General features: G+C 29.1%; 1 protein-coding gene across 1 annotated transcript in view; it reads right to left on the bottom strand.

The window, feature by feature from the left end:
* The window catches only part of LOC100159361 (rho guanine nucleotide exchange factor 17), a 78,798-nt gene that overhangs the window by 29,895 nt on the left and 21,821 nt on the right, over window positions 1–27,082 (bottom strand). Inside the window, 2 exon segments of the mRNA XM_029490268.1 lie at window positions 8,706–8,783; window positions 23,413–25,216. Coding sequence (XP_029346128.1) covers window positions 8,706–8,783; window positions 23,413–25,216 — 1,882 coding nt within the window.

Raw genomic sequence — 27,082 nt, 5'->3', positions numbered from 1 at the left:
CGAGCAGTTCGATTTTTCTGAGTCTTTTCCGAAGCTCGTTGCCGTTTTTTTTTTAAAAACTATATATTTTTATCGCCTCGGGGTTATAGACGAGAAACAATAACATGAACAAATCATACGCCATGAAATGAAACGGTTGTTACGATTACCGAGCTATTGCATGTGTCACTGCAGTTATAGTTGTGAAGCGAAAATAACAAACAGTAATCACATCAATTTGAGGTATATATGTATAGTACAGCATTAGCTCCGCGGGCATGGCGAATGTGGCGGTCGTCAAGAGTTTTTTTTTAAACGACCGAACGATATATGCGTACCCACATCAACAATAAATACATAACGATAAATTGTGTGCGCTACATTATTATTTTTTAGTAACTATTAATTAATAATATACCACTATCACGTTAATTGCCCATTAGTTACCTAGGTATTATGTTATGTATTATAATTATTATAATAGGTGTGTAAGTTATATTCCTATACGCAAGTATGCAACATTGGTAAATATCAAGTTTATAAGCTTATGTTAAGTCAAATTGATTTTCATTAATGTTTAGCTAAACATACTACCAATACTGTATGAATATTTTATTATAACTTAAATTTACGTGTGTCTTATTAACTTAAAAATAACATTGTTTTTCCTAATGTACTTATGTCTTATATCACAATCCCTCTTCTGAACGACTTGACCTGACGAAATTATTATTAACAATAAGTATCTATATTTAATAATAATCATCTGGGGCATTGATTATTTTTGAGTGGGGTAAAATATGCTTACTGTTATAAACTTATATAACAGCGGCGGAAAGAACGCGAAAAACTGAAGAGTATATGCGTAAAATGCGTAAATGGTGAGGATCAGTTTAAAATCAAAAAGCTAAGATACCTTATTTTATGCAACATTGAGTGCGTTTAAAACGAGCTGCCTTCCATTGTCTCGTACACAATATTATGTATAATATACGTGTCCACCATAATATGTCATAATATACACACAGAGTTCGTGTTGTAGATTATAATTTTTGTTTTAATTCTCTGGATACATTTAGGTCATGTGTACATAATATAGGTATTCAAATATTTTTATATATAGTTACGCAGTGTATTATAATGAGTTAAACGTGTTGCTAGGTTATTGTTGCATTGTTTTGTTCCAAATTGCCTGTAATATTGTAACACTATTAAGCCCGTGGGGAATGAGCTTTACAGCAATGCAAAAAATAAATTGAAATAACATCATAAACATTAAAATAGTAAATTTTATGAGAAGAAAAACAATCAAAGTTTAACTTGTCTTAACATACCCACTACCCAGTAAGCTAAGGCAATGAAATGTTACACTATTTAGATTTTAGAGAAAAATAATTAATCATATCATATGCGATCGGCCGGCTAGAGGATTTCTTTTAGCACACATATTATGTGATAAACATACACTCCAAACAAACACTGAAACACACGTGCAAGATCGTTTGCATCAAATTATAATTTATATAATATTACCTATTAGGGCTTTGAATTATTTTAAATATTTCAGTGAAATTATGAAAAATATGATATAATATTATGTTCTTTTTTCCATATCATATTCCGTATCCTGTAAGTTATTTCAATTTTCGTATTGATAAGACTATAGTCGTGCCTCTAAAACAAAACTGCAAATCTATAGTTTTGACTTTTGAGAAAAAGCGGTTTGAAGTTTGAATCTAAGATATTTTAAAGAGCTCTTTATATGTCCTACATATATGCGTTTGAAACTAAAAACTTAAATACTTGCAAACATACTTTACAATATGACTTTTACAAATACTATGAACTAATATTTTAAACCCAAAAAGTTAGACTTGTGGCCATTTAAAAGTTTTTTAGGGCAAGGAAAGACTACCATATTTTGTAATGTGGCTGCGTATTGCATATAGAAATTTATTTTAAGACAGCCATATACTAAAATATGGGAGTATTTAATTATTTCATATTGTTGCTGCAATAACACAAATTATAAAATGCAATACGGCCACAACTTTAAATATTGCTGTTTTGCACTTGACATATCACACGATCATTTGCTTATATTTGGTGCAAGAACGCCACAAATTGAATGAAGACTTGAATTTTTACTTCAGTGATTAATTGGATAAATTAAAATAAGTATATACTGCTATTAAGTAAATATGGCTCTTTTGCTTTGATAATTAGTCTTATTCTAGAGTTGCGTAGTGATAACACGTAGAAAATAATATTTTAATGAATGATTTATGACCTTAATATATTAATATAGACGTGGTTCAAGAATTATCTTGCTAATGTAATATACAACTACCTATTGTTTTTGCATATAAATTGGGTTAGGTCAGGTCAAGTTAGGTTAGGTTAGCACATTTTTCCTTTATTGATAACTTGTTGAGTAATACCTGACATATTAATAATAACTAATAACAATAATTGTCACTAGGTAGTATAAAAATAATGTATTTTATAATTTGAAATAATTATCAAACAATATTAATTTACAAATACTAAATAATAAATATTAAAAAAAAAATGTATTTTAGTTTAAAATGTGTTTTGGCATTATGAGGTTATGTTGTTAAGTTTAATTGTTTTATATAGATGTAGGCATCTATAAAGCAACTTCTACATTGTATGTCTAAGGTTTATCTTTGTTTCATTCAGTAAACATACTTTTAAAAATGTTCTCTGGCTTTAAGTGTATAACTAGATATTATAACAGATTATTTTTTAATTTAAGGTTTATTTTTTATTCATATAACTAAAATATGAATACATTAGTAAATTAATAATATTATTTTGAACGACACAATATTTTTATTTGTATTTTATATACAACCTTAACGCAATGAATAGGTTACCTATTTAAATGAAACAGATGGTACTTTATTATAAATTATAATAGCGTATTATATTATACTACTGAGTGGCTGAGTGGTATTTTGCAATATAAACCAGGAATATAACATGTTTAATGAACTTCTGACAAGTGTCCAGATTCTATATATGCCAGTGATATATTAGGATAAATCAGGTTAAAAAATAAAAATTATAATAATTATAATAGGTATTTGCCACAATATAAACTATAAAGATATTAGCGTCGTCATTCGACGATAAACTTAGACCTCCGAGTAAACCGGAAGCAATGTTTTATTTGTATCACAACATGACGAACATTCGCATAACAAAATCCCTGAATTAGTCCAATTATATTACGGCAAATTAATATCTACAGCATTGGCTCCATATATTGTTGTCATTATGTTTTATTGTACACAACAACATATTTCAAGACGTAAAAATCTAAAGATGTAAAACGTGGCAAACACTTTCTTAACAAATCCGCAATGTAAACATTTCGCATATATATATACTTCCCGGCGGGCATAGGAAGTGTGGACTTGTGGTGTTGTGCGTCTCGGTAGCCGTTACATTTGGGTCGATAACATATCAAAAAATGTTTCTTCTTTACTGTATTTATACATGAATATAATAAATATATCAAACATTTGAGAAAAATGCAAACAAATGTTGAAACAACACGACTGCACCAAAAAATACCTGACAAAATTTAGCTACCTATACTCTATATCTAATATAAGTAAAAACATGCTCGTTATTAAAATGAATATTATGCATGTGTTTATCCTAAGAAAAAATACTTATTAGATAGAGGTTGCTTTCAAAATATCATTGTGAATGGAACTTGATTTAAAAAAATTGGGGAAAATGAAACCACATTAAAACCAACAAACCACTAGAAAATGTTGTTTAGAAAATGTAAATTGTAACTGTCTGTAATTACTAACTAGTATAATAATATGAAATGTGTGGTACATAATGTGGAACTATTATACTATGTTCATAATAAGTGAACAAAATCCATTCTTATTATAAGTAGTACGTACGTACACATAGGTACCTATTAAAATGTTCAAATCATCCTTATAAACTTAAACAAAAGTTTTTAACATAGATAAAACAAAAGAAGAATATCGGATCAATCATAATTCACATTTTAGAAGTAAGGTCAAATGTTTAAATAATCGGTATATCATTAAAAAACAACTTATTATTGCAAATATTGTGGGTCAAAAGAGCTGCTAACGTTTAGGCCAAACCGATATTTTCAGCAATAAAAATGTCCGATGTGTCTGATCATAAAAATACTCAATTAACGATGCTTTCTATGAACTTGACTAATAAACAATTTAATATTTCTGTTGACTTTCTCGATATGAAAGCCGATGATGTGAAATATAAGAAATATATCTAGATGAAAAAAATAATAATCCTAGCGATTTGAGTTGAATTGATGGGAATACCATTGGTTTATAGGCCATGTGAACAATTATCATAGATTGTAATGGGTTTCTTTTTTCTGTGTTTATATCATAAACCTAACTATTTTGGATTAAAAAATAATACTGAAGACTGTTAAGTCAATAAAAAAAGTCAAACTCTTATTTTGAGTATAGAAACTATAACTAAGACTCTAAAGTTAGATATAACTAAACGAGAAAATTCGGTATTATTAAAATGGAAGATCTTGAAACCTTGATCGCGAAAAACAAAAATCGTGCCAAATCAATAATTCATCTAGATTCTTGATAGAGTTATCTTTTTTTTTACTATCAAGTTTATTAATATTTACATATCTGAAACATCGTTGTATAAAGTTTTAGAATTTAGTGAAGTCGATTTAAAAAAAATTCCAATACAATAGTTTTCTAATAAAATCCAAGTATTCTTGTCGAGATGTATATAGGGGTAGGACTTATATATTATATACCTATATAGGCTACAGCCTATAGCTATATAAATCTTTAATATTTTTTATATTAGGTAGGTATGTATATAGGTAAGTTCAAACATACCCATCACGTGCATTTCAGGTATTTTTTAGTGTACTAGAAATCGTCTTAAAAGAACGCCATAATCGCATGTATTTTCTCCGACTTACAAGCGTACAAAACGTCAAATTTAACGTTCACAATAATCAATCTAACTCTGTTATTTTTAAAATTAGAGTGAATAGATTTATTATACAATTCAAAGGTAAGATTATTATCCAGGACAACAATTGTCGATAGTTACTATTGGTGGTTTTATTTATATTTTATTATATTTTAATTACAATGCAAGTTCTGAGCATTTTAAAACGGTAATTTTTTATACATTTAAAATCATCATAATTTACTTTAAAATCAAAATTCAATAAAAGTCCTCAGAGATGCCCTTGATAATAATTTCATTGTGTAATAAATTAATTCACTCTAATTTTAAAAATAACAAATTGGATTATTGTGAACGTATAATTTTCTGTGTTGTAAACGTTTATAAGACGGAGACAACACATGTGGGTGTGTAATCATCTCAACAAGAAATAGATGCAATTTAAAACATGTTGATATTATTTAGACGCAATAATTATATCTACACGCATAGAAACATTAGAATAATCCCATAGAGAGTGATGAGCAATTTAAAATCTGCATTTTGTCATTAAAATATATTATATTAGTTAGCTAAACATAATATACCTATCACCTGTGTATATAAATTATGTGTAATATACTAATATATTATATTTAATGATTTATTTATGTATATTACAAAAATAAATCACAGACAGGAATTATTTTGTCACGCAAGAAATTGAAATTATTTCAATCTAATTATACGAGTATTATACAGGTCACTATACTATATCTATATTTAGACTATAATATAATGTAGGTAATTTCTCACTATTTAATATTTCTATGCAATTACATAGGTATACATGCTGTGTATGTCGTACGGGATAATATATTATGTAGTCACTGGCCACAACCAATAAACAAATTACAAATATTATGTATGTTATGTATAACACATATTATTAGTATACTCAATGCTTCTAATGTATGACTTAAATACGGCACTGGACTAGGAACGTCGTATAAAAACGTAATATTATATATACCCACCTTGTTAGGAGGATATCCATCTATCACTTAGCGTGGCGTCTATACGATTATAATATGTTATGTGTCGGCCACAAGTTTGGGATAATAATAGGTAGGTACTCGCTATATCCTCCTATTCTTCGGCGCTCTATAAACTGTAGCGGAAAATCCAATCAATGTCATATTATGCGATCATATTATTGCACGACAGGGCCACGACAGGACTACCACGATGCTCGCAGTCGTCATACCCAAGGTAATAATATTATAGGTAAAAAGATGGGAAAACAACAAAATACGACAAAAATGTACGTCGAACCCGTTGTGTAATTGTTAAGGGCCCTCAACATATATGCTATGAAATATCATTTAAAATAACGTGGGATCTAGGAATCACATTTCCACGTCCGTTTCGGTTTAATTCACGAGCTTGCAGCAGGTATCGATGTTGTAAACTGTAATTAAGACGTGAACGCCGCGATAATCGATCGGTCGAACGACGCGTAATTCTTCGATTTTGACGGGCCAACCGTACGTATACAATTTACAATTTTATTGCATTTTATTAATATAACGGTCTGCACGTCACACTATACGCTACGGTGCTGTAATTTTTGCTACCGGCGGCGATAAATCCGCGCTGGAACTTTCTCTCTCCGTCTACGCGATCTATGTCGCCGGCGGTGGTGGCGTCGCCGTTGACGATGTAATTTATTCGCCGACTTTTACATAAAACTATTATTATTATTATTATTAATAATATTTTAAACGTATTTATGTACACAGACCGGGGTTTAATGACTGTGGACGTATTAATAGTGTAATCGTAAAAAATGTATATGGATATTATTTATGTACCTATACATATATATTATAATGAATTTATAATGTACATATATATATAAATATAGCTACATAAATAATTTATTATATACATAAAAAATCTCAATAAAAATAATGTTCCAAAATGCGTGATCGTAATAATTCATGTTTTTGATTTGTCAAAAAAAAATGTGGTAGAGGTATATATCAACTCTAAAACGAATAATTATTACATTATTATTATATTTACGCTAATACAATAATAATAATAAATATATTATACACTTGTTTTGATACTGTTGCAGGACCTAACAATTTCTGACCATGCACCCCCCTCAGGTGACAACGAAATTCAGTGGTAATGCAACCAATATCCCGACTTTTATGTTAGTTGGATAATCCTAACGTACCTACCTAATGAGTAATAACCTAGTACTAACCAGTATACAGTCTTTAACTGACATATTTTTCTATCAGCACCTAAATAAACAACGTTCAAAATATTAAGTACATTTATCGATACGTTTAGAAATCCCACTGTTGATTTAAATAATTAATGAAAACAGTAAAAGTTTTACTCTGGAAACTTATCTATACATATGATATTATATTAAATCACATACTACCTTCTACCTATATAAATTATACTTTGACTGCAACTTATTTGATTTACCCGGTACTTTTTTTAAAAAATTGTAGTTTTATAAAAATAAATTTTTTGTCAAACAAAAAAATTATTTTAATATTTTAAGTCATTCGTCTTTAAAAAGTATAAAATATTTTAAAATTGATTAAACTCAAAGAAACGTTTAGAATCTAAAGTTAAAATGCTTTAAAGTCAATATAAGAACTTATATTAAATTCCAGTACTATCGTACATACTGTATTATATTAACTGAACATTGAACCCTTTAAAAAGTGTTCTTGCCTCGAGGGAATTAACGAAAAATTGTATTTTTGAATGTCCTTTAAAAAATAAGGAATCGCTAGTCATAAAAATGTATACCATCGGATACGTGGAAATGGCATAATAAATAAAACTGAAGGAGCAAAATAAAACAAATTCGGTACCGAAATTATGTGTATGATTTAATCATATTTTGATATGAATTGTTTCATGATAAAATTATAGTACCTATGTCCTATATAATCAAAACTATTTTAAATAATAAACCCAGAATAAAAATAATATAAATATTAAGTAACATATAGTAAATATCAACATTAAATGTATTTACTGATAAGTTCATTTTCTGTAAGTTGACAAACAAAACAATTTTTATATTAAATTTTACCATACATCGTATTATACTTGGGGAAATAATTTAAACTTAACATTCCTCTAAGACACTGAGAAATATACTATTTAAATATAATAGATGTAATAGATATTATATTTTGTAACCATAATTCTACATATTATATCCAACCAAAATAAATAAATTGTAAGCATCATGTCTTAGCTTAAACTAATTTAATTTTTATTTTTTATTAAAGTTTATATATTAGTCAAACTGGTATAAAATTTAACAGTAATACACTTTTGGTATAGGTACAGTTACAGGTATTAACTTTATTTTATTTATCTTTATTTTGCCTATTATACAAAGATTTAAAAATAATTGTTTATTTACTCATCAACAAGTAAGTACACAGGGATATGATATTATTAAATATAATATATATCAACTCTAGTAGACCGGTTCATCGATTGTGGTAGTCGTCGGGTTGGGGTGGATAGGAAAAGGGAAGGTTATATAATATCTTCATTTATTCGATTTTGCTATTACTTTTTAACAATAATAATAAAATATTATTGCGTAATACTTCACAATTTTGCCTATTGAGTACTTGCTACTATGGTACCTATATTGCTGCAGTTTTATTTAAGAAGTTTAAAATATTACTTACGTTCACTAAGGTGTGTAGAGATTCGACATACGAACGCTCCGTATCATAAAGCTCAACCACTACATGTGTTCTCGTATCCTGCAACAAAAAATATAATAAAAATCTAATTTTTAGAGCACCATCGTTATTATAGTTTACACATTATAATAAATTATTTATATATTATGTAAGTGTGTGTGTGCTTAAAACGAAAATTAACGTGAGTATATTATAACGTGTGACGTCTGGCCACATAAATTATTTTAGATCTTTTTTTAATTCTTTAACAACCGGCAATGATTTTCACTCCCTCTTCATCGTCGTCTTTACTCGACCGGGGATGGCGCGTGGCAGTAAAGAAAATGTATTTTTTGGCCAACTTCCTAACAAATGGCGTGCGTCTGGTGGCGAAAATGACGTTCGCAATAATAATATTGTCGTCACGTTTCCTCGACCGCCTCTGCCACCATCACACACCCCGTCCATCCCTACCATCCCCCATACCACGACATCGGCAACAAACGCCAGCAGCGGCGCAATAGGTTAGGTACACGATAATATTATACAAGACGAGACACGCGCACATATACGATATCTCCAAAGACTAAAATACACTCGACGGGTGCTCTGCACCATTGACGACGGCGAGGACGAGGATAAATCGAAATTTTAATTGGCCAAAAAAACGCGTCCGTCGTCCCGGCGTTTTGCGATGATTATGCGCGCAATCGTAAACACATAAAATAATAAAATATAGGTACATACGCGGATTTTTTCCGAACACGATAGGTACATAAATATCTAATTATATGATATTCTAGTCTTTGCTAATGGGACTCCGATGAACGGCCGAGGGGAAGTAAACTAGTCGTTATAATAGTTATATAAGTAATACGACCCCTACACATAGAGCAAGTCCTCTCGTTGGTTTGCTCATTTCGTGATGACGTAAGTCCGGAGATGTCATACTATATAGGAGCCAATGAACCACACCCCGACCCCCCTTCATTACCGGGTAAAGTTATAACGACGTGAGGGGGTGACATCCCGCGAAAGATGTTATTTTATAAATAGGTACACAAACTACATACGCGTTTCCCAGAACGGAAATAGCGCCCCGCCAGGGTTGTAGAGAAAACATGTTTTCTATCCGAAAGAGACATCCAATATAGTACTTTTGCTCAACCATTATCCATGGTTAATACTTAATTATGTAACCGTAAAAGTGTAAAACACCAATATTTCGTGTTGGAATATCGATACGTTTATAATTTTGTGTATCTACTAAACATTGCACTGTTTTACTGATCACACGCTTATAACACGCTTAAATAATATAATAATATCTAAAAATGTACCATTAGAAATATGAACAAAAATCTATACCGGACACCTGTGATTTTATAAATTATAATAGTTAATAATACATTTTTAAAAATATTTTAGAGTGGTATTTATAAACATATATTTAACTCAAAGCTTAATAAAATTAATTTAACGTAAACCGATTGCAGATTTTTCAAACTGATATTATATACATTAATTTATTCACAGTAGGTATATATTATGACAAATAATTTAAATTAATACAACAGTTAAAAATATTATTTAAAAAATAATTGATGAAACACTTGTGACTCTTTACGGCATCCCAGCCTCTTTTCCCATATTATATGAGTCTTTAATATTGTTAAGAGGATATCATACGTCAGCGCACTATTTGTTTTCTCTCTCTGGCCCATACGCAACATTGACAAAACGCATTTACGCAGATTCATTTTTTCTTTGTTTTTAAGTAATCTTAGAGTAAAATCACACTTTACAAAAAAGATAGAGGGAATGAGGGAATGAAATATTTATTTGTCTAAATATTGTCTCAAAACAATATTTAAATTTACAACATTTTTTTGTTTATTTTGAAAGTCGAATATGTACAAAGTAAAATAATAATAAAATGTAAAATCTTAATGTCATTTCCTCAAAAATATTACTCTCTATCTTCTTTGTCTAAGATTACTTAATATATTTTACTCTAAGAGTACTTAAAAACATAGAAAAAATGATTCTGCGTTGGTAAATGCGTTTTGTCTATGTTGCGCGTGGACAAGAGAAATAAAACAAATAGTGCGCTGACATCCTCTTAAGACTACTTGAACATTTGAACAATCAAAAAATTGTTAACACTTAATAAGTTCTTATTGTGAACAAATACCTTTAAATTATATCACTAAGAGAAAAACAATAAAATAAATATTAATTAAGATGTGAGGTACGTAATATGTATCTAATATAATATTATAGGTAGGAACTGCCGTAGGGTACTACTATGTTTAATAAAATATTTGTACATTTCCGTTTTTGGAATTAATTTTTTTAATTGCACAATTCGTATTGTTTATATTATCATATACAAATATTTACGAAAGCGTGGATTTATGGTTGAGTTGTAGCCTACTGGGAAGAATTTTAATTTCTAATTTTTTTTTTACTATTTATTACGTCTATCTATCAAAAATGTGTTTTCCAAATACGTCCACGTATTTTATTTTTTTCGAGAAATGTTTTAAAAAGTAATTTAGTTTTCTTCGAATTAAAACTTTAATTTCATTTTTCATTTTTTAACGCAGGAAATTTTAATATTTTATTCGTGTACATGAAATTTATATGATGAATACAATTTATATTTCTGTTAAAAAAAGAAGAAGTAACCAGGTAAAAATCTAATAAAAATGTATGTTGCGCCTGATTTGAAAAAAAACACTACACACGCCTTCGTGGTATTATTGCTGGAAACGAAATTAAAATTAATCTCGTAAAATAATAATCAGACGGTCACGCGGATACACTTCTTGATTGTTTTCAAACTTTCATCCTTATCCTCCTACTCCTCCTCCTCCTTCTAAACGTCTAAAAAAAACCATCGAAAGTACCACCCGAAGACAACGGCTCTTACCGGTGTGGCGACTTTGACGGCGGCCAATAGTTGTTGCGCGGCTGTTGCTGCGTTTTCTTTTAGTGACCGATCGTCGTCGTCATCTCCGTGAACGGCGTTCGCAGTCATTACACTTCATATTAGACACTTCGTCGTCATCGGGGACTGACCATAATGATATTCCATCGGAACGTGGTCGAGCGACATCCGGATTTTGTGAATATTATACGCTATACCTACCTATTTATAGTGTACCGGTACCGCGGTACTGCGGTATCAGTTGGAGGGGCCGGAGGAAAACGAAAATTAACCGGCGATGGATGTGCGCGTAAAATATGAAATGCGAAAAAAAACCGACAAAAGCTCAACGCGATTACACACCCCTCGTGTTCGAGGCAACCAACGCCGCCGCCGCTGCCGTGAAAATCTCTTGCCAATAAATGTATTATACAATATATTGTATTATTATAATATTATTACTATTGGTATTATTATAAAAGCGCAAATAATCGCGAGTGGTCTGACGACGTCGACTGTACCACCTGCAGTATCGCCGACGCTGGTGCCGAGAGTGTATATAATACGTACGCCCGCGCCGACGGACGGGTGGCGAGCTGTAGACAAGCGGGCAGACTCGAGCACGCGCGGCTTACGTCACGTTTAATACACGCGCGACATGACGAGAGACTCTGACGGGCTATGTAACATTATTATTATTACTATTATACACGCGCGCTACACACACAACATTATTATATATATATATATATATATATATATATTATTATTATTATTATTATATACGTAGTTTGCTATTTCGTCGGTCTCGTTGCTATGGACACGATTCGGATAAAAGTCGGAAAATCATCCATTCAAGGACTATATCCGTCGAATGGTGGTGTGGTAGTAGTGGTGTAGGTGGTCACGGTTGGAGGGTGATGCCGTTTTCTCCCAACACACCTGTTGTGTATGTATCAGGATGTGTGTGTGTGTTTGTAGTTGGAGGATTCTACTACTCCTTCCACGACACCCGTCGGGAGTACCGACTAATTTACGCACCACACATCATGTGGTTACAAAAATATACGGTTTGAGCTTGTCGTTTTTATGCAATGTACCACCGATTCCTATACGGTGTACAGGGTTTGAATAATAATTATCCGTTAGCATTGTCCTACAGTATATCATAACGTACGATAGTTTGACTGATAACTTTATAAATACTCTAAATAATATTAAATATATACAACCAACTAGTGCTTCCCTATATAAAATAAAAATAAAGCAAGTACTAACTACAACCTGCAATTTTTTCTCACTATAATGCTTAAGAAATAGTATACAAAGAGAAGTGTGAGAAACAAAAACAGCCTATAACATATAATCTCAATGTTAAAAAAAATAAGTAATGCAAATTTTATAAAAAAAAATAGGGGCTGGCTGTATATGTAGCGAAAAAATAAGGTTTTATGGCTAAGTGAAAAGTTGTATGTTAAAAGAATATTATGAGTTTGTGTCAAACATCAAACAAACTATTTCCTTGGAAAATGTATTTAGGTACCTATACTATACGTCTATAATAGGTATCTACTATCTATATATAATATATTAATATATGTTTCGAAAAATTCAAAGTGGCATTCTAATTTAACGAAAACTATTTTTCTTCAGATGAACTTAATTGAAACAGTTGAAGCTGCATTCGAATATTCAAGAAAGACGTTATTTAAAAGATAAAAAAAAACTGATGGAAATGTAAAAAAAATGATTAATACGCGTCGTAGAGTCCAAGTGTAAAAAAATCAACGATAGGTACCTATACAACTTAAAAAATATATATATATATAAGAAAATCCACTCCAAAGCAAGTAAAACAGCTGCCATAAGAGTTCTCAACGAACTTATTCAGCAATTTTTAACATTTTTCGACTGATATAAGTATATAACCGACGACCCAAATTAATAATTAAACTTTATAAGCTTCACAGTATCGTCAATTTATTCAAAAACTGAATCAATATTGAAGAGTCTAAAAAATTCAGATGGTAATATTGACAAAAAATAATTCAAAAATAAATTAAAGTCTTAGTACAAACGTAAAATCGGAATTTTAAATAGTTAAGGATAGATAATGAATTATAATATACAGTGTATCCCAGAAGTCCCGTATCACTCTTAGTATCTCCGTGGAAAATCAATATATTTAAATGCAATTTTTTACAGTAATAAGTATGGGAATTCTTATTGAATAGCATAATATTCGATTTTTTTTTCAAAAATTCAAAAATTATCAAAAAAATTTTTTAGGCAATAAATTTTTTAAATTTCCAAAATAGCCATTTTATTGATCGTATTTTTTAAAACAGTTCAAAAAAAAAATATTAAAATTTAATGAAAATCGCACAAGTTAGAGCTAATTATTATTTTTAATTTTAGCCGAAAAATCAGCGTGATTGTAATAATTAACATGCGAAATGTATTTTGCTAATGCCGTATGCATAGGTAACATAACTATTATTCTTAGAAATTCAAAAAAATAACTAGCTCTAACTTGGGAAATTGTTATTACATTTTAATATTTTTATAGTGGTGTTTTTGTTTTTATTTAATTGCTTGGTAACAATCTGAATTATCATCGACAAAATTAATATTCAAAATTGTAAATGTACAAGTATGAAATATTGAAAATTAGCTTTTGATTAATAAGTATATAGGTACATTTTAGTATTTTACATCAGCTGAGTAAAATGGCAAAGTTTCCCCACGGCCACACAATTTGTATTTACAATTCCATTAAACTTTTTTATGTTAGCCAGATGAAAAAACCAACCTAATGTTTTAAAATGTAACACAATATTTGTCATAAGTTTTTATACTAGAAAAAAAAATGTTTAGCTTATAGCCACATACATTTTTATGAGCGATTAAAATTTGAATTCTGACGACATTGAAATTCAAACTTTAATAACGATTTTTCCCAGGGCTTAAATTTAAAATAAGTCTATCGTTTTTGGATATTTAAACGTTATACAATTTTAATGTTTATCGTTATTGTACTTTCAAACGATATACAATTTTTTTTATATAAATTATATTGTAATTTTTGATTTAGATAAGTAATTACCCACACTTTGCCGCAAGAACTATCAAATTAGTAGAATTTGTTGTCCAGGATAGGTTATTTTCAATCATCCTAGGATTTTTAATAAGTAGTTATAACAGGCAAGTTAACGTTAGTCTAGATGTCAAATATTGCTTATATACTATGGCATGAATGAAAGATGAAATAATAAATTGTATTAAAAAGGAATATTTTTAACAATAATACAACTATAAATGGCGTAATAATGTTAATGATATATAAGTATTTAGTTGGTAGGTAGGTACACCAAACCACTTGCAGTTTTGTATCTTATTGAAATTTTAATTACAGAAATAAACAATATTCTATTAAATTCAATATTTATAAACCAAACAGGGATAAAGTATTTCAAAAATATAAATTACTTATATTCATACTTATATAGACTACAAGATTTAAAAATAATAGTAATGTTAACTTCAACGTAAAAAAAAAAAGCACAAACGTTATTTCGAATAACGTTAAGTATTTGCTATTTTTTATGTTACGTTTATTGTTTACTTTTAATCATTAATTATTATGATTAATGATATATTATGTTTAATGGTATTAGTTTATTATTTTTTTGTTTATTATTAACGTTTTGAAGATCTGATTTTTCTTCTAACGATTTTTTCGTTACTGCGTACCTATATGTTTATTCACGGTTATTCACGATCCAAAATCATTACACGATGCCATTTTTTAAATATTTAGATAAATATTGTATGCTGTTTAATGTTTATACCACAAACCTCACTAGTATATAATACACCGGTATTGACTATTATATATTATTTGTTTTATACCATTATTAAACATGATCATTTTTTAAGCATGCTCATTCTATTTGCTTAGATTATACATATTACATACACCCATTCAAATTCTGATTTATGGAATTTGTAAATACACTTGAATACCATATTTTCGAATACTCGAGATTTTTTTGTACCACTTAGGGATTAAGGATGATCCTGTGACAATACAAACTTCTGTTTTTTAAATAAGAACCCCCTTTTTCACTTTTAATTATTCAGCAGATATTTTTTTTGAGAATGTTGATGTGTCTAAATCAAAATTTAACGAGTAGTTTTTGAGTTATATGACTTTTTGTATTATAATGGGTTAAGTCGATATGGGTGTTTAGATAATTAGATAATTTGAAAATTTTACTACCTATTGATATGTACTATTGATATATAAATGTAATTAATAATTTGTAAAAATTATCTTAGTATAATGACTACCACATATAATAGGTATTACGTCGCATATATATTTTTGCAAAATCATATCTAAATATTATTATCATTAGTAAAAACATTTAAATAACTCAGAAACTACTTATAAGATACAGATACTTACATCAAAATCTTCAAGAAAATCCCCACTAAATAATTTACATTAAAAAGAGTGATTCTAATTTAAAAAATAGAAGTTTGTATCACCACAGAACACTCCTTAAGTAATACAAAAATTATCAGGAAATTGAAAATATTTTATTATATTATTTCGTTATACCTACTTAAAAATGCTAAAAAATAGAATTTGAATAAAAGTACCTATTAATAAATATAAAAATGGTGGTGAGCATGCTTAAAAATCAACCTGTATATCTTTATGTATTTTTAATTACATCTAGTGATAAATAATAGTATAATAATTACTGTCTGTATAATATTAAATTATGTGATTTGTTTTTGACAAAAATTAGTCCAACCTACATTGGTATTAACTACTATTAACCTAATATAAAATGAATTACTAATTACAATATAAATATATAATAAAATATAGGTATTAGGGTGATAGTCTGTCTCAGCTATAAACTAAATCGTTTTTGGTATACATTTATATTAGTTATATGATTTATTTAAATTTAGCGCATCCATTACATGTAAATACTGCAGTAACCTACTCAATGACTCTATACTTACAATACCTACAACAGAACGACTTCCCCAGATTTTTTCAAAATTATTTTACTGGAAAATAATTAATAACAATATTTTACCAAGAAAATTAGTGCGTTCTGTTATAAATGTATAAATGAAGCTACGATCTATAAATATAAAGTTTTCATATTTTTATACTTTTTTAGTTTTTACCTAGATATTTAATTTTACAGTTATTTTTATTTATTATGATAGATATTTTATGATTTTACAAATATTTATAAACAACTATATTATTTGTACAGTGAACACGTTTCATACGTTTAACAACCAATAAATAATAAGTAGCAATGTGGTAGAGTAATCCGTATAAAAAGACGCTATAAAATAAATATTTACAACGGATATCGAATAAACTGTATTCTACAACTCGCAAATTCCCAAGTTCAAAATAGCTAAAATGGCTTAATGGTTCGAATCGTGAGCAACAAATTATGATTCATGTAAACCATCTAAAACGAGTAAAACAGCAAAATCCACATCAAAATTACGTCACATTTACGTAAACGTCATATTGTGCGTTTAAGGCACTTACTTTTTCACGTTAAATTCGTGTCTGAACAAAATCTAATGTCACGTAATCGCGAGTATTTCTGAGTGTTGCAAGGAAAATATGACCGTTTAGCCGTTATCGAACGATTCATCCCAATCACGAAAGGTATAGATACTAATAAATAGTGGTAATAGTTCCGTAGGCCTCTACGTAATAAGTAGTAATATTGAAAAAAAAACAAAGTTCAGATTATTGTGGTTAAAAATTATTCTACAGAAAGCTTATGCAAGTGAAAACGGCACGGTTGTGTAGAAATACAGTGCTTAGGGACGTTACAATGAAATTTGTTGTCTCCGTCTTAAAAGTGCGTAACATAACAAATTTTACGCTCAGAAGAACACGTTTATCTCCGTTAGTTTAAGAGCTAAAGGAAATTGACCTCTTATAGAATTTAAAGGTGAGATTATTATCGGGACAATGACATAAGCTTTTTATTATATTTTAATTTTAAAGAGAGTTATGAGTATTTTAAGATGTACAAACGGTTTACAATTTTAAAATACAAACAACTGGGTTTAAAATTTAAATATAATAAAAAGCCTATGTCATTGTCTAGATAATAATCTCACCTTTAAATTTTATAAGAGCTCAATTCTCTCTAATTTTTAAACTAACGGAGATATAATTTGTTCTGCTGAGCGTAAAAGTTGCTATGTTACGCGTTTGTAAGATAGAGACAACAAATGTCACTGTACCCTTAAGTGATTTACGAAACTTATTAGTGTAATAATATAATAATATCCCATATTAACAGAACGCGTGTTACTTGCATTTTCGCGACCATCTCCGACGAGGTTAATGCACCGCATTTATGTGCGCGGTGCCCAAAAACACGCACGCACTAGCTCGCGGCACTTAAATAATATATTATTTCGTCTCGAAAACGTCAAACGGGTAAACCGACGTCGTCGTCGTCGTCGTTGTCCACGTCCCTGGTGCATATTATAGCAAACCGTCGTCGACGCCGATCGGCTTTTCTTTCACTCTCCGTGCCCGTATATCAACGAAAACGTCATTGGAAAATAATTTGGATACTGCTGCTGTCATGTTTCCGTCGACTGCACCGTCATCGTGAACGACGAAGGTATTGGGAGAAGTTTGAATGTTTCAACATATTATATTATTATATACTAGGTAGGTTCATCGGTAGTTGTTATCGGTAGATGGTCTCAATAATAAAACGTATAGATCGACTATACAGCATTACGACACACTACGTCGATAATATTGCACACGTTGCTAAAGGTAGGTACCAGTGTGTTTTACCTGTAGACGTGCAGCGTTCGACTGTGATACAATAAATAACAATATTGTGTGCGATCCGTGAGAAAATAGTATAGAGGTGTACCTCTGTATAATATTTACATATATTGTTATTATTATAGTGTTTTTTCCCCCAATGGAAAACGACAAGCAATTAGCGCACAGGCGTCATGACATCGTTTCGTGAACACTCTTCTCCTCGCGCTCCGTTACGGGTCGTACATGATGCATAATATACAAACTACGACGACGACGACGACGACGGCGACCGCCGTACGAGCTTTTCTATTTTTGATGTTGCCTGTAGGAACGGCGGAAACGAGAAACGATGACCGTGTGACTACCAATTCTCTCCCGCTCGATCGCTCTCTATCTCTCTCTCTCTCTCTCTCTATCTCTCTGTCACACACTTTATGTACACAATACTACACATATTATTCCATTACCCCATCACCAACCACGTCGGCGGAGCGAACAGAGATTCAATAAGAACACTACTTTATAGTTTTATACCTATATAATAGTGCGTACCTATAGGTGTGTATATTATATAATACATATTTTTATAAACAAATATCTACATTATTAAAATCTATAATTGATTGGGGCACCCTAATAAAATATATTAATGTACCTATGTACCTATGTATGAACAATACATAATATTCTGTATTGTCCACACAAACTTGTATTTGGTACCTCACTCAAATGTATGAAAGTACAACGAAACGTAAAATGTGTACCTCTCTGCCACCATTATATATTTATACTACACCTACTCCACGATAGTGTTGACGGTTGTTTCGGTATACCAATGGTTGAAATATACAGGTTATTGCATATCGACTCTGATTGTTACCATCAGAAACAAAATGGCTACGTAAAGGGATATAAAAATACGCTGACAAAACTAACAAATTCAAAATTCCGCGCATACATACTTGATTATTATTGGATCCCTTTAGGCTGCCATTTTTGTTTTTATCATCAAATATTTGATTGAGAAGGGGTATATATGCATTAACCTTGTATATTTCAACCATGGTATACCGGTAATTGTTCTAATACCGCTTGAACAGTCTACCGACATACCGTTCAATACCGAATTGATACCGTATACTATATGGGTTGACGTTTTTTCTGCGATACCATAACACCGGTATCCGATTTCAATACCATCAACCCTACTCCACGATATGACTACGCTTAAATTTTAATTTCCAAGGGTGCCATCAAAATCGTTATTGCTTTGGTATTTTAATAACTTTTAATAATATTATAATTAATATGGACTGGTTTAAACCACGAATGACCACGCTATTGACACTTATAATATCTTAATTCTTTTGTTTACCTCGTTATAATATGTCATATGTTTTAATAAACCTATTATTATTTCTCATTTCTGTTGTTTCTATTATCGTGATTTCATTTCCTTGCGGAGGTACTCGACAAAAATTAATAGATTGCTATAAACAAGTAAATCTATTCAGATGCTTAATACTTAATGCTATTGCAAAATAGGTAAGTAATAAAAAAAAATGAATCGGTAATTAAATATAGGTATTACTGCAGTTAAAATAAGATGTTGACACAGAAAATATTTTAATGAACGTATATTACCTACAAGACCACATTATATGACCATACTATCTGCCTATGAGCGACAAATAAACCAAGTCAATATAGTCAATATTGTATGCCTATATCTATTATATTTGATAAAACTATAGCTATGCCAGTGTATATTGTAATTGTATACAGTACACTGATTGCGATACACATTATTTTAAAATATTTAAATTATTCAAAAAGTCTTTTGGATTTAAAAATGCAATATTTCAGATCTTTTTTTTGCATAAGTTAAAATATGTCAACGTTTTAAAATTTAAAGGTAAAATGTAATAAACCATAAGTGGGTACCGAAGAAGTGCTGAGCAAATTCATCGGTACCTACTTATGATGGTTTATTACATTTTTCCTTTAAATTTTAAAACGTTGCAAATACTGAGTGTTAAGCGTATATAGGTACACGTATAGTGTGTAAGTCATGTTCAGGTAAAAATCGCTTACATAAATCTAACCAATTACATCACAAGCGACACAAGCCAACTAATTAATTATTCATTTATTCATTCATTAATTCATTCATTGATTTTCAGTGTAAAATAACACTGGTGTGATTATTTATCTAGTAAATATACAAATATTAGGATTAGGTACCTATGTAATTTAAATACTTGCGTTGTATTTATACTCGGACCTATATATTAGCATGTTAATATTTTAATAATTAAATGAATAACTATAATATTTCTTTTATATAAAATGTTATATATTGTAATTACTATACTGGTACATTTATTGTAACATAAACAGTTCCAAATAATATTATAATTTATAATACACGTGATAAATGATTGTATACATGTATTTTCTTGAACTATTTGGAATTTGTCCTAGAATTACTAATAGTAAATAGACCACCCTGAATAAAGTACAAGTTTATGTTGAAGAAGATGGAACAAGATCGCTCCAGTCATCACAAAAATAAAAATGTATCCGGGGAAAATGTTGTTGCTAAATTAAAGAAACAATTTACAATATAAATCAGAGAACTTTAGTTTTTACATCAATATGATTTATAATGAATTTAGTCCTTTGCTACTTGATATATATTAATAATATTGGTATTTTTAACGAATTTGAGAAAAAACTAAAATTATAAAGATAATTTTTACATTTTAATGAATGTTATTATAGATTACCTATGTAGTATTTATTTTTATGGAGAACTATTTGGATAAAACATTTGAAAAATTCTAACGTTTAGAACGTTTATTTTTATTTAATTTTAATAACACGAAATAATAAAAGAATACAATTTAATTAATTACCTAAGAACATTGTTTTCAAAGTAATGATTATTTTTAAATATTCATACAAAATATTGAAATACCATGGATATAATATATTATTATACAATGTATAATAATAAAGAACGACAAGATTTTATTTTTAAAGTTAAAAAATAATTTATAGAGAAATAAATATATTTTAAATTAAGGTTAAAAACAATGTTAGATTTACATAAACCAACAAAACATATAACAATGCTACACATTGACATTTCAACAACTGTAAAAATGCGAGTACATAACCTTGTTCAAAATCATATCTATGTAGCTTATTTAAAAATGTAAAATATATATGTACATATGTATATTAATAATGGGTTTCAATAAAATTTAGTGATTTAAGATTTAAACATTTTGTGTTCCAAAAATATGTGCTCTGGTATATTAATAAAACTCAAATATAATAACGTCAGTACATTTATTTTGGACACGTTTTATGTAGGAATGACATTTGCATGGAACGAAAAACAATAAAAAATACCTATTACTGGTGTTTGCGTTCTTGAGTTTGATTCGAACAAAAAAATTAAAATAATACAATTTGTGTTTCCATAATATGTGGGAACAAAAGATAAAAAATTTAAAACTTTCAAATTTACTCGAATTACGCAACTGTAGAACTATTTGATTAGAATTATTTAATAAATTATTCATCATATGAAAGACACTAAGACGTATAAGTTAAATTAATAAGTATATAAGTTAACTATTCATTCGACATAAAGCCATGCTATCCACTCTAAAAAAACAAGGACTTCATTATTGGTAGAATACTAGAATATCTATGTATCTTTTAACCTTTAAAGAAAATATTTTTTATGCTGTAGAATTGGAACTATTATTATCGTCTAAACAATTTACATTATAAATTTAAAACTTTATAACGAACTTTCGATTGTACATTACGATGGTCAAGTATTGCATTATTATTATTATTTATAAAACAGAAGTAAAATAAATAAATCTCAGTTTAAAGTGTAGGTATTTTTACTACAAAAACAAAAAAAAAAAATCTAACCCCACCGCTCAGAATCTAAAATGTGTTTGGATAATAAATTTAAATGTTCTAAAAGAATATACATGAATTAATCCATTTTATGACAATGAACCCTTGAAATTAGAATGTAATTTAAATGCAAATGGGAAAACATGATTTTACAAGACATAGGTACCTTATACATCAACAGATAATTAATACAAACTTTATCATGTCATTTCTACGATTATAATTTAAGTTTATCATTTTTTCTAGTTATGAACTGTTTGATTTTAAAGGTCAGGTTCAAATTTATAATTCGTTTAAAGTTAAATTAAATAAAAATAATTATTTATTTTTATAACATAAAATTATACTAACCAAATAAAATATAGTCATGCGAAAGAAATAAAAACAATAAATTACGCAAATTAATTTTAATTTCAGTTCATTTTTAATTCGTAAGATTTTAAAAAAGTTCTGGGTCTAATTTTGTTATTTTCAAAAATTAGAATTCTTAATATCACTACAGTTTTGTCAAGTTTTTTTTTAACAATACAATCTGTAAGTATATTTTAACAACAAAAATATTGGAAATAATAATCTAATCAAAACTTTTTTTATACTACTTTATATAAATGCATAATGTATATTTTTTTTTTATGTATTTTTGTTATATTTTCTTTTGTTATTATTCTTATTATAATAAAATATATTGAAATCGTGTAAAAAAAGTCACTTTAGTGAACATAATATGATTTATGAATATCAAAAACTATGCACGAATAATCCAATATATTATAATAATATATAATTTAGAACTGGTCATAAATATTTAATTTAAGCAATATATTATTATGCATGTCCTGTATATAATAAAAATATTGTATTGATTATTTATTTATTTATTTATTTATCCATTATAGGTATTATAAATAATAATAGTTGGTCAATAAAATTAATTATGTTTTGTGCATCGATAGTAGGTAAAATATAATTAAATTTACCTTTAATGGGTTTGTCAAAGGTCCTCCATACACTTGTTCAGAGCTTCCTTTCAATAATTGTGCCAATAGCTGAGGACTAGGTTCGGGCGTATTTTTCACTCTTGAACATCCTTCCAACTGACTTGGACTAGATGTTGTTCTTTGATGACAAATCACTGTTTCATTAATGCCGTGTTTCTTTACGGCCGTAACTGACAACGGTATATTTGCACTAGTTTTTCTTTTTGGTGATGTTCTGAGTCTTAACCGGTCCGATGGTTGGTCGGGTGAAGTGTAGCTTCTTTTCAGCTGACAATCGTCAGCCGATCGGATTTGCTTAGGATATTCATCTAGGAACTTCAAGGCATCTTGCTTTTTACCATTCACTTCCGGTTTTTTTTTTTCATTTACTATCATTTCTAAATACGGACCACGGAGAGGTCTTTTTGAATAAGGCACGGGTGGACCAGAATTTTTTTCAGAATCAGAATTTTCATTGCATGGAGATGATGTACACTCTCTTGTCGGTGATAACGTTTGACTATGGTTACCTTGGTCACTTTCGCCTTCAGATAATGAGTCTGCTTTTGACAAAAGATATTGACGGTAATTTACTTTTGGTGATGAACATATTTTGTCTTCATCTTTTTCTTCAGAACTCTGCGCAGATAATTTAGGTCGTAGTAAGGGCAGTTCTGTGAGAGACGACCATTGAGGCATTTGTGGATATTCTGGACTTTGTGGTTCTTCTTTCGGTGAATCAACAGGTGTGCTAGTAGAACTGTCTTCGGGATTCTGAACAGTACCGTCAGTCTCAGATTTCCACTCCGATAAAAATGTTTCTTCAGTGACTTGATCAGGAGATTCTTCAACTGATATTTCTAAAGACTCTTCAATTATAGCTACGTCTGACTGACTCAATTGATCTGACGACTTGAACGATTTATTTTTTCGTCTAGGGGGCGTAGGTACATCTATAGCATCGTGGTCCTGAGAATAAGCTCTTACAGGTTCAGACGAATGAGCTTTACGAGAAAGGGCAACAGGATTTGGTGTGCTCCTTTTTCGTCCATCGGACCTTATATATTTACCGTCGGATGGTGAATAATACACTTGGGAAAATGATGCACTTCTAAACGGTATAGACCGCTGGTAATAGGAACCAACTATAGTTCTAGATTCAGGTTTTCGTATACCATCTTCAAACTTATCTAACGATTCCTCACCACTTAAATTCGCTGTCGATGTGGCTGTGCTACCCATCAGATTTTCATCCTTGGTATCTGACGTCTGTGCCTCACAAGCCGGTGGCTGCTTCAGCTTGTCTGTGAGCTTCCTCAGCCTGTCAGATTTGTCAGTAGTTCTCGGTGTCACGTTTTGTTTGGTTTTTTTATTTTGCGCACCACCTCTACCGTTGCGACCGCCGAAACGAAACCTTTGGAACCGGTCCAGATTAGTAGCTTCTTGTTCTTGTAAAGGTAGATCTTTTGAGTCGTCACAAATTTTAGCGACTAACGGAACACGATCGACAGTTAACTTCCCGAAACAACCGGACGATGGTTTTTGAACGCGGTTAGACCAATCCAATGAGCTACGGTATACTGGCGCCTGTATTCGGGGCAGACAAGTAGCGCCAGTAGTGTGTCTATTATTAGAGCCGGTCGGAAGAGGGATTCGGGATGTTACTCCGCAGCAGCACGACGATTCTTTAGCGTCAGTATCTAGTTGGAACTCACCATTAGATGGAGCCACGGTGACATCATTTTTGGTAGAAATTGGACCAAAACGAACACGTACGGAGCCAATACTAAAATATTGAGGTTGCCTGAAAAATGATCAATATAATTAATACATTTTCATTGATATATTTAAACATAATATAGTATAATATGTAATGTATATTCATTAACATTCGAATTAAATATAAAAAGTGTAATAAATCTTTCTGTTATAAAAATAGATATTCTTTGTACAATACATTTTTTTATTGTAATTTGTTTGTTTTAAAATAATGTTTATATTTTATAATATTTATAATAAATAAATATATATATATAGTAATTTGTAATAATATATATGTAATATAATATATTTATATTCTATTAGATACAAAATAATTACTATATTGTTTTATATTAAATAGTTATATTATATATTTTAATATTAAAAAAATTCGTGCATAGTTTCGTAAAATTATTCAAAATTATAAATCAATTTATAACTAATTTTTTTCTTTATTTTATATAAAACCATATTACACTTTTTAAAGAATAATAATAAATAAATTGTAGTTTTTAAAATTATACGTAAACATTTTAATTTATTGAATAAAAACAAATGTACAGGCGTGACTAAAATTCTAAATCATTAAATTAATATTTAGCATTTGCTATTCGATTACTATCCATTTCAATACGCATATAATTTATATATTTCCGAACTTAATGTATGGTATCCTTTAATTTATTATCGCTTAAAATGGACAAGCCTTCAGTCGATAAAAACAAAATATATTAATTAGTATTTACTAATGTACTAATATTTGCGTTCGAAATTATAAATACAGACACATTAACAGATCAAGGACCAATACGATAATTTAAATTGTCATAATATTGAGTATATTATGATAATTAAAAACGTATTTTTTTTTTATACACCGTTTAATCAATTTAATTGTATTACCTACCAAAATAAATTGTTACTCAAGTTCCTGATAAAAACTAACAAATACATTTCAAAACCGATAGATGCATAGCACTTTGTCTTGTATTGAATAATAATGATAAAAATGAATATAATTTCTATATCTCTCACTTTTATGTACAGTGTACACAAATATAATGTTAAAAGTATAGGTAAGTAACAATAATAACACGAATGTAGGTACTATTTAAATAAATCAACTAGAAAAATACCTTATAAATTCAAAAATTTACTAATATTAGGCTAATTATTAACATCATGTAACATAGCTTTTTATCTGTAATAAATTAGACTAAATGCATGTTTTAGAAAATATTTTCTACTTGTAAGTAAAATTCAAAATTAGTTTTAATATTTAAACGTAGGTAAATTTAATACCTAAATAAATAGCTAATAAGAAATTGTAGTTTACAGTAAAATAATTAAAAATATTATATAATTTATAAATTAAATTATAAAATTAAATTAAATTATAAATAAAATAATATTTACACAAAGAACATAATATTAATACTATAACCACTATACTCATAAGAAACAAAAAAGATAAAAAAAAATCATCTAATCGAGCGAACAAAACAAACTTATTATTTTTAAATGGTTGTGTCAAATAGTTCTGAAAATTAATGGTGTCATGGGTTTTACTTAAATACAAAATGTCAAGCAAAATGATTAACATTGTCATCACTGCGCGTATGGGAACTGATGACATATTAGTTTTGTAAAATGATTCAAAAGCAAAATTCTTATAATACTCATTAAATTATCATAACTTTATGTATAATATGTAATATGTATGTAACCTGATATCAATAGAAAATATTTTGAGAAAAAATCTTTTTCAGTATTCCTACTGTGTATGTATGTATATTTCAATAATATACGATTATGTATTATATTGGTAGGTTAGTTTATGTATTAATACTCTCAACATCTACTAAAGTACAAACCGTTACGACTATTATCAGTATAATCAATAACCATA

Source organism: Acyrthosiphon pisum, chromosome A2 (assembly GCF_005508785.2).
Source record: "Acyrthosiphon pisum isolate AL4f chromosome A2, pea_aphid_22Mar2018_4r6ur, whole genome shotgun sequence".
Classification (NCBI taxonomy): Eukaryota; Metazoa; Arthropoda; class Insecta; order Hemiptera; family Aphididae; genus Acyrthosiphon; species Acyrthosiphon pisum.
Note: the sequence above shows the minus strand (reverse complement) of the source record. Positions and strands in the feature narration are given on the sequence as shown.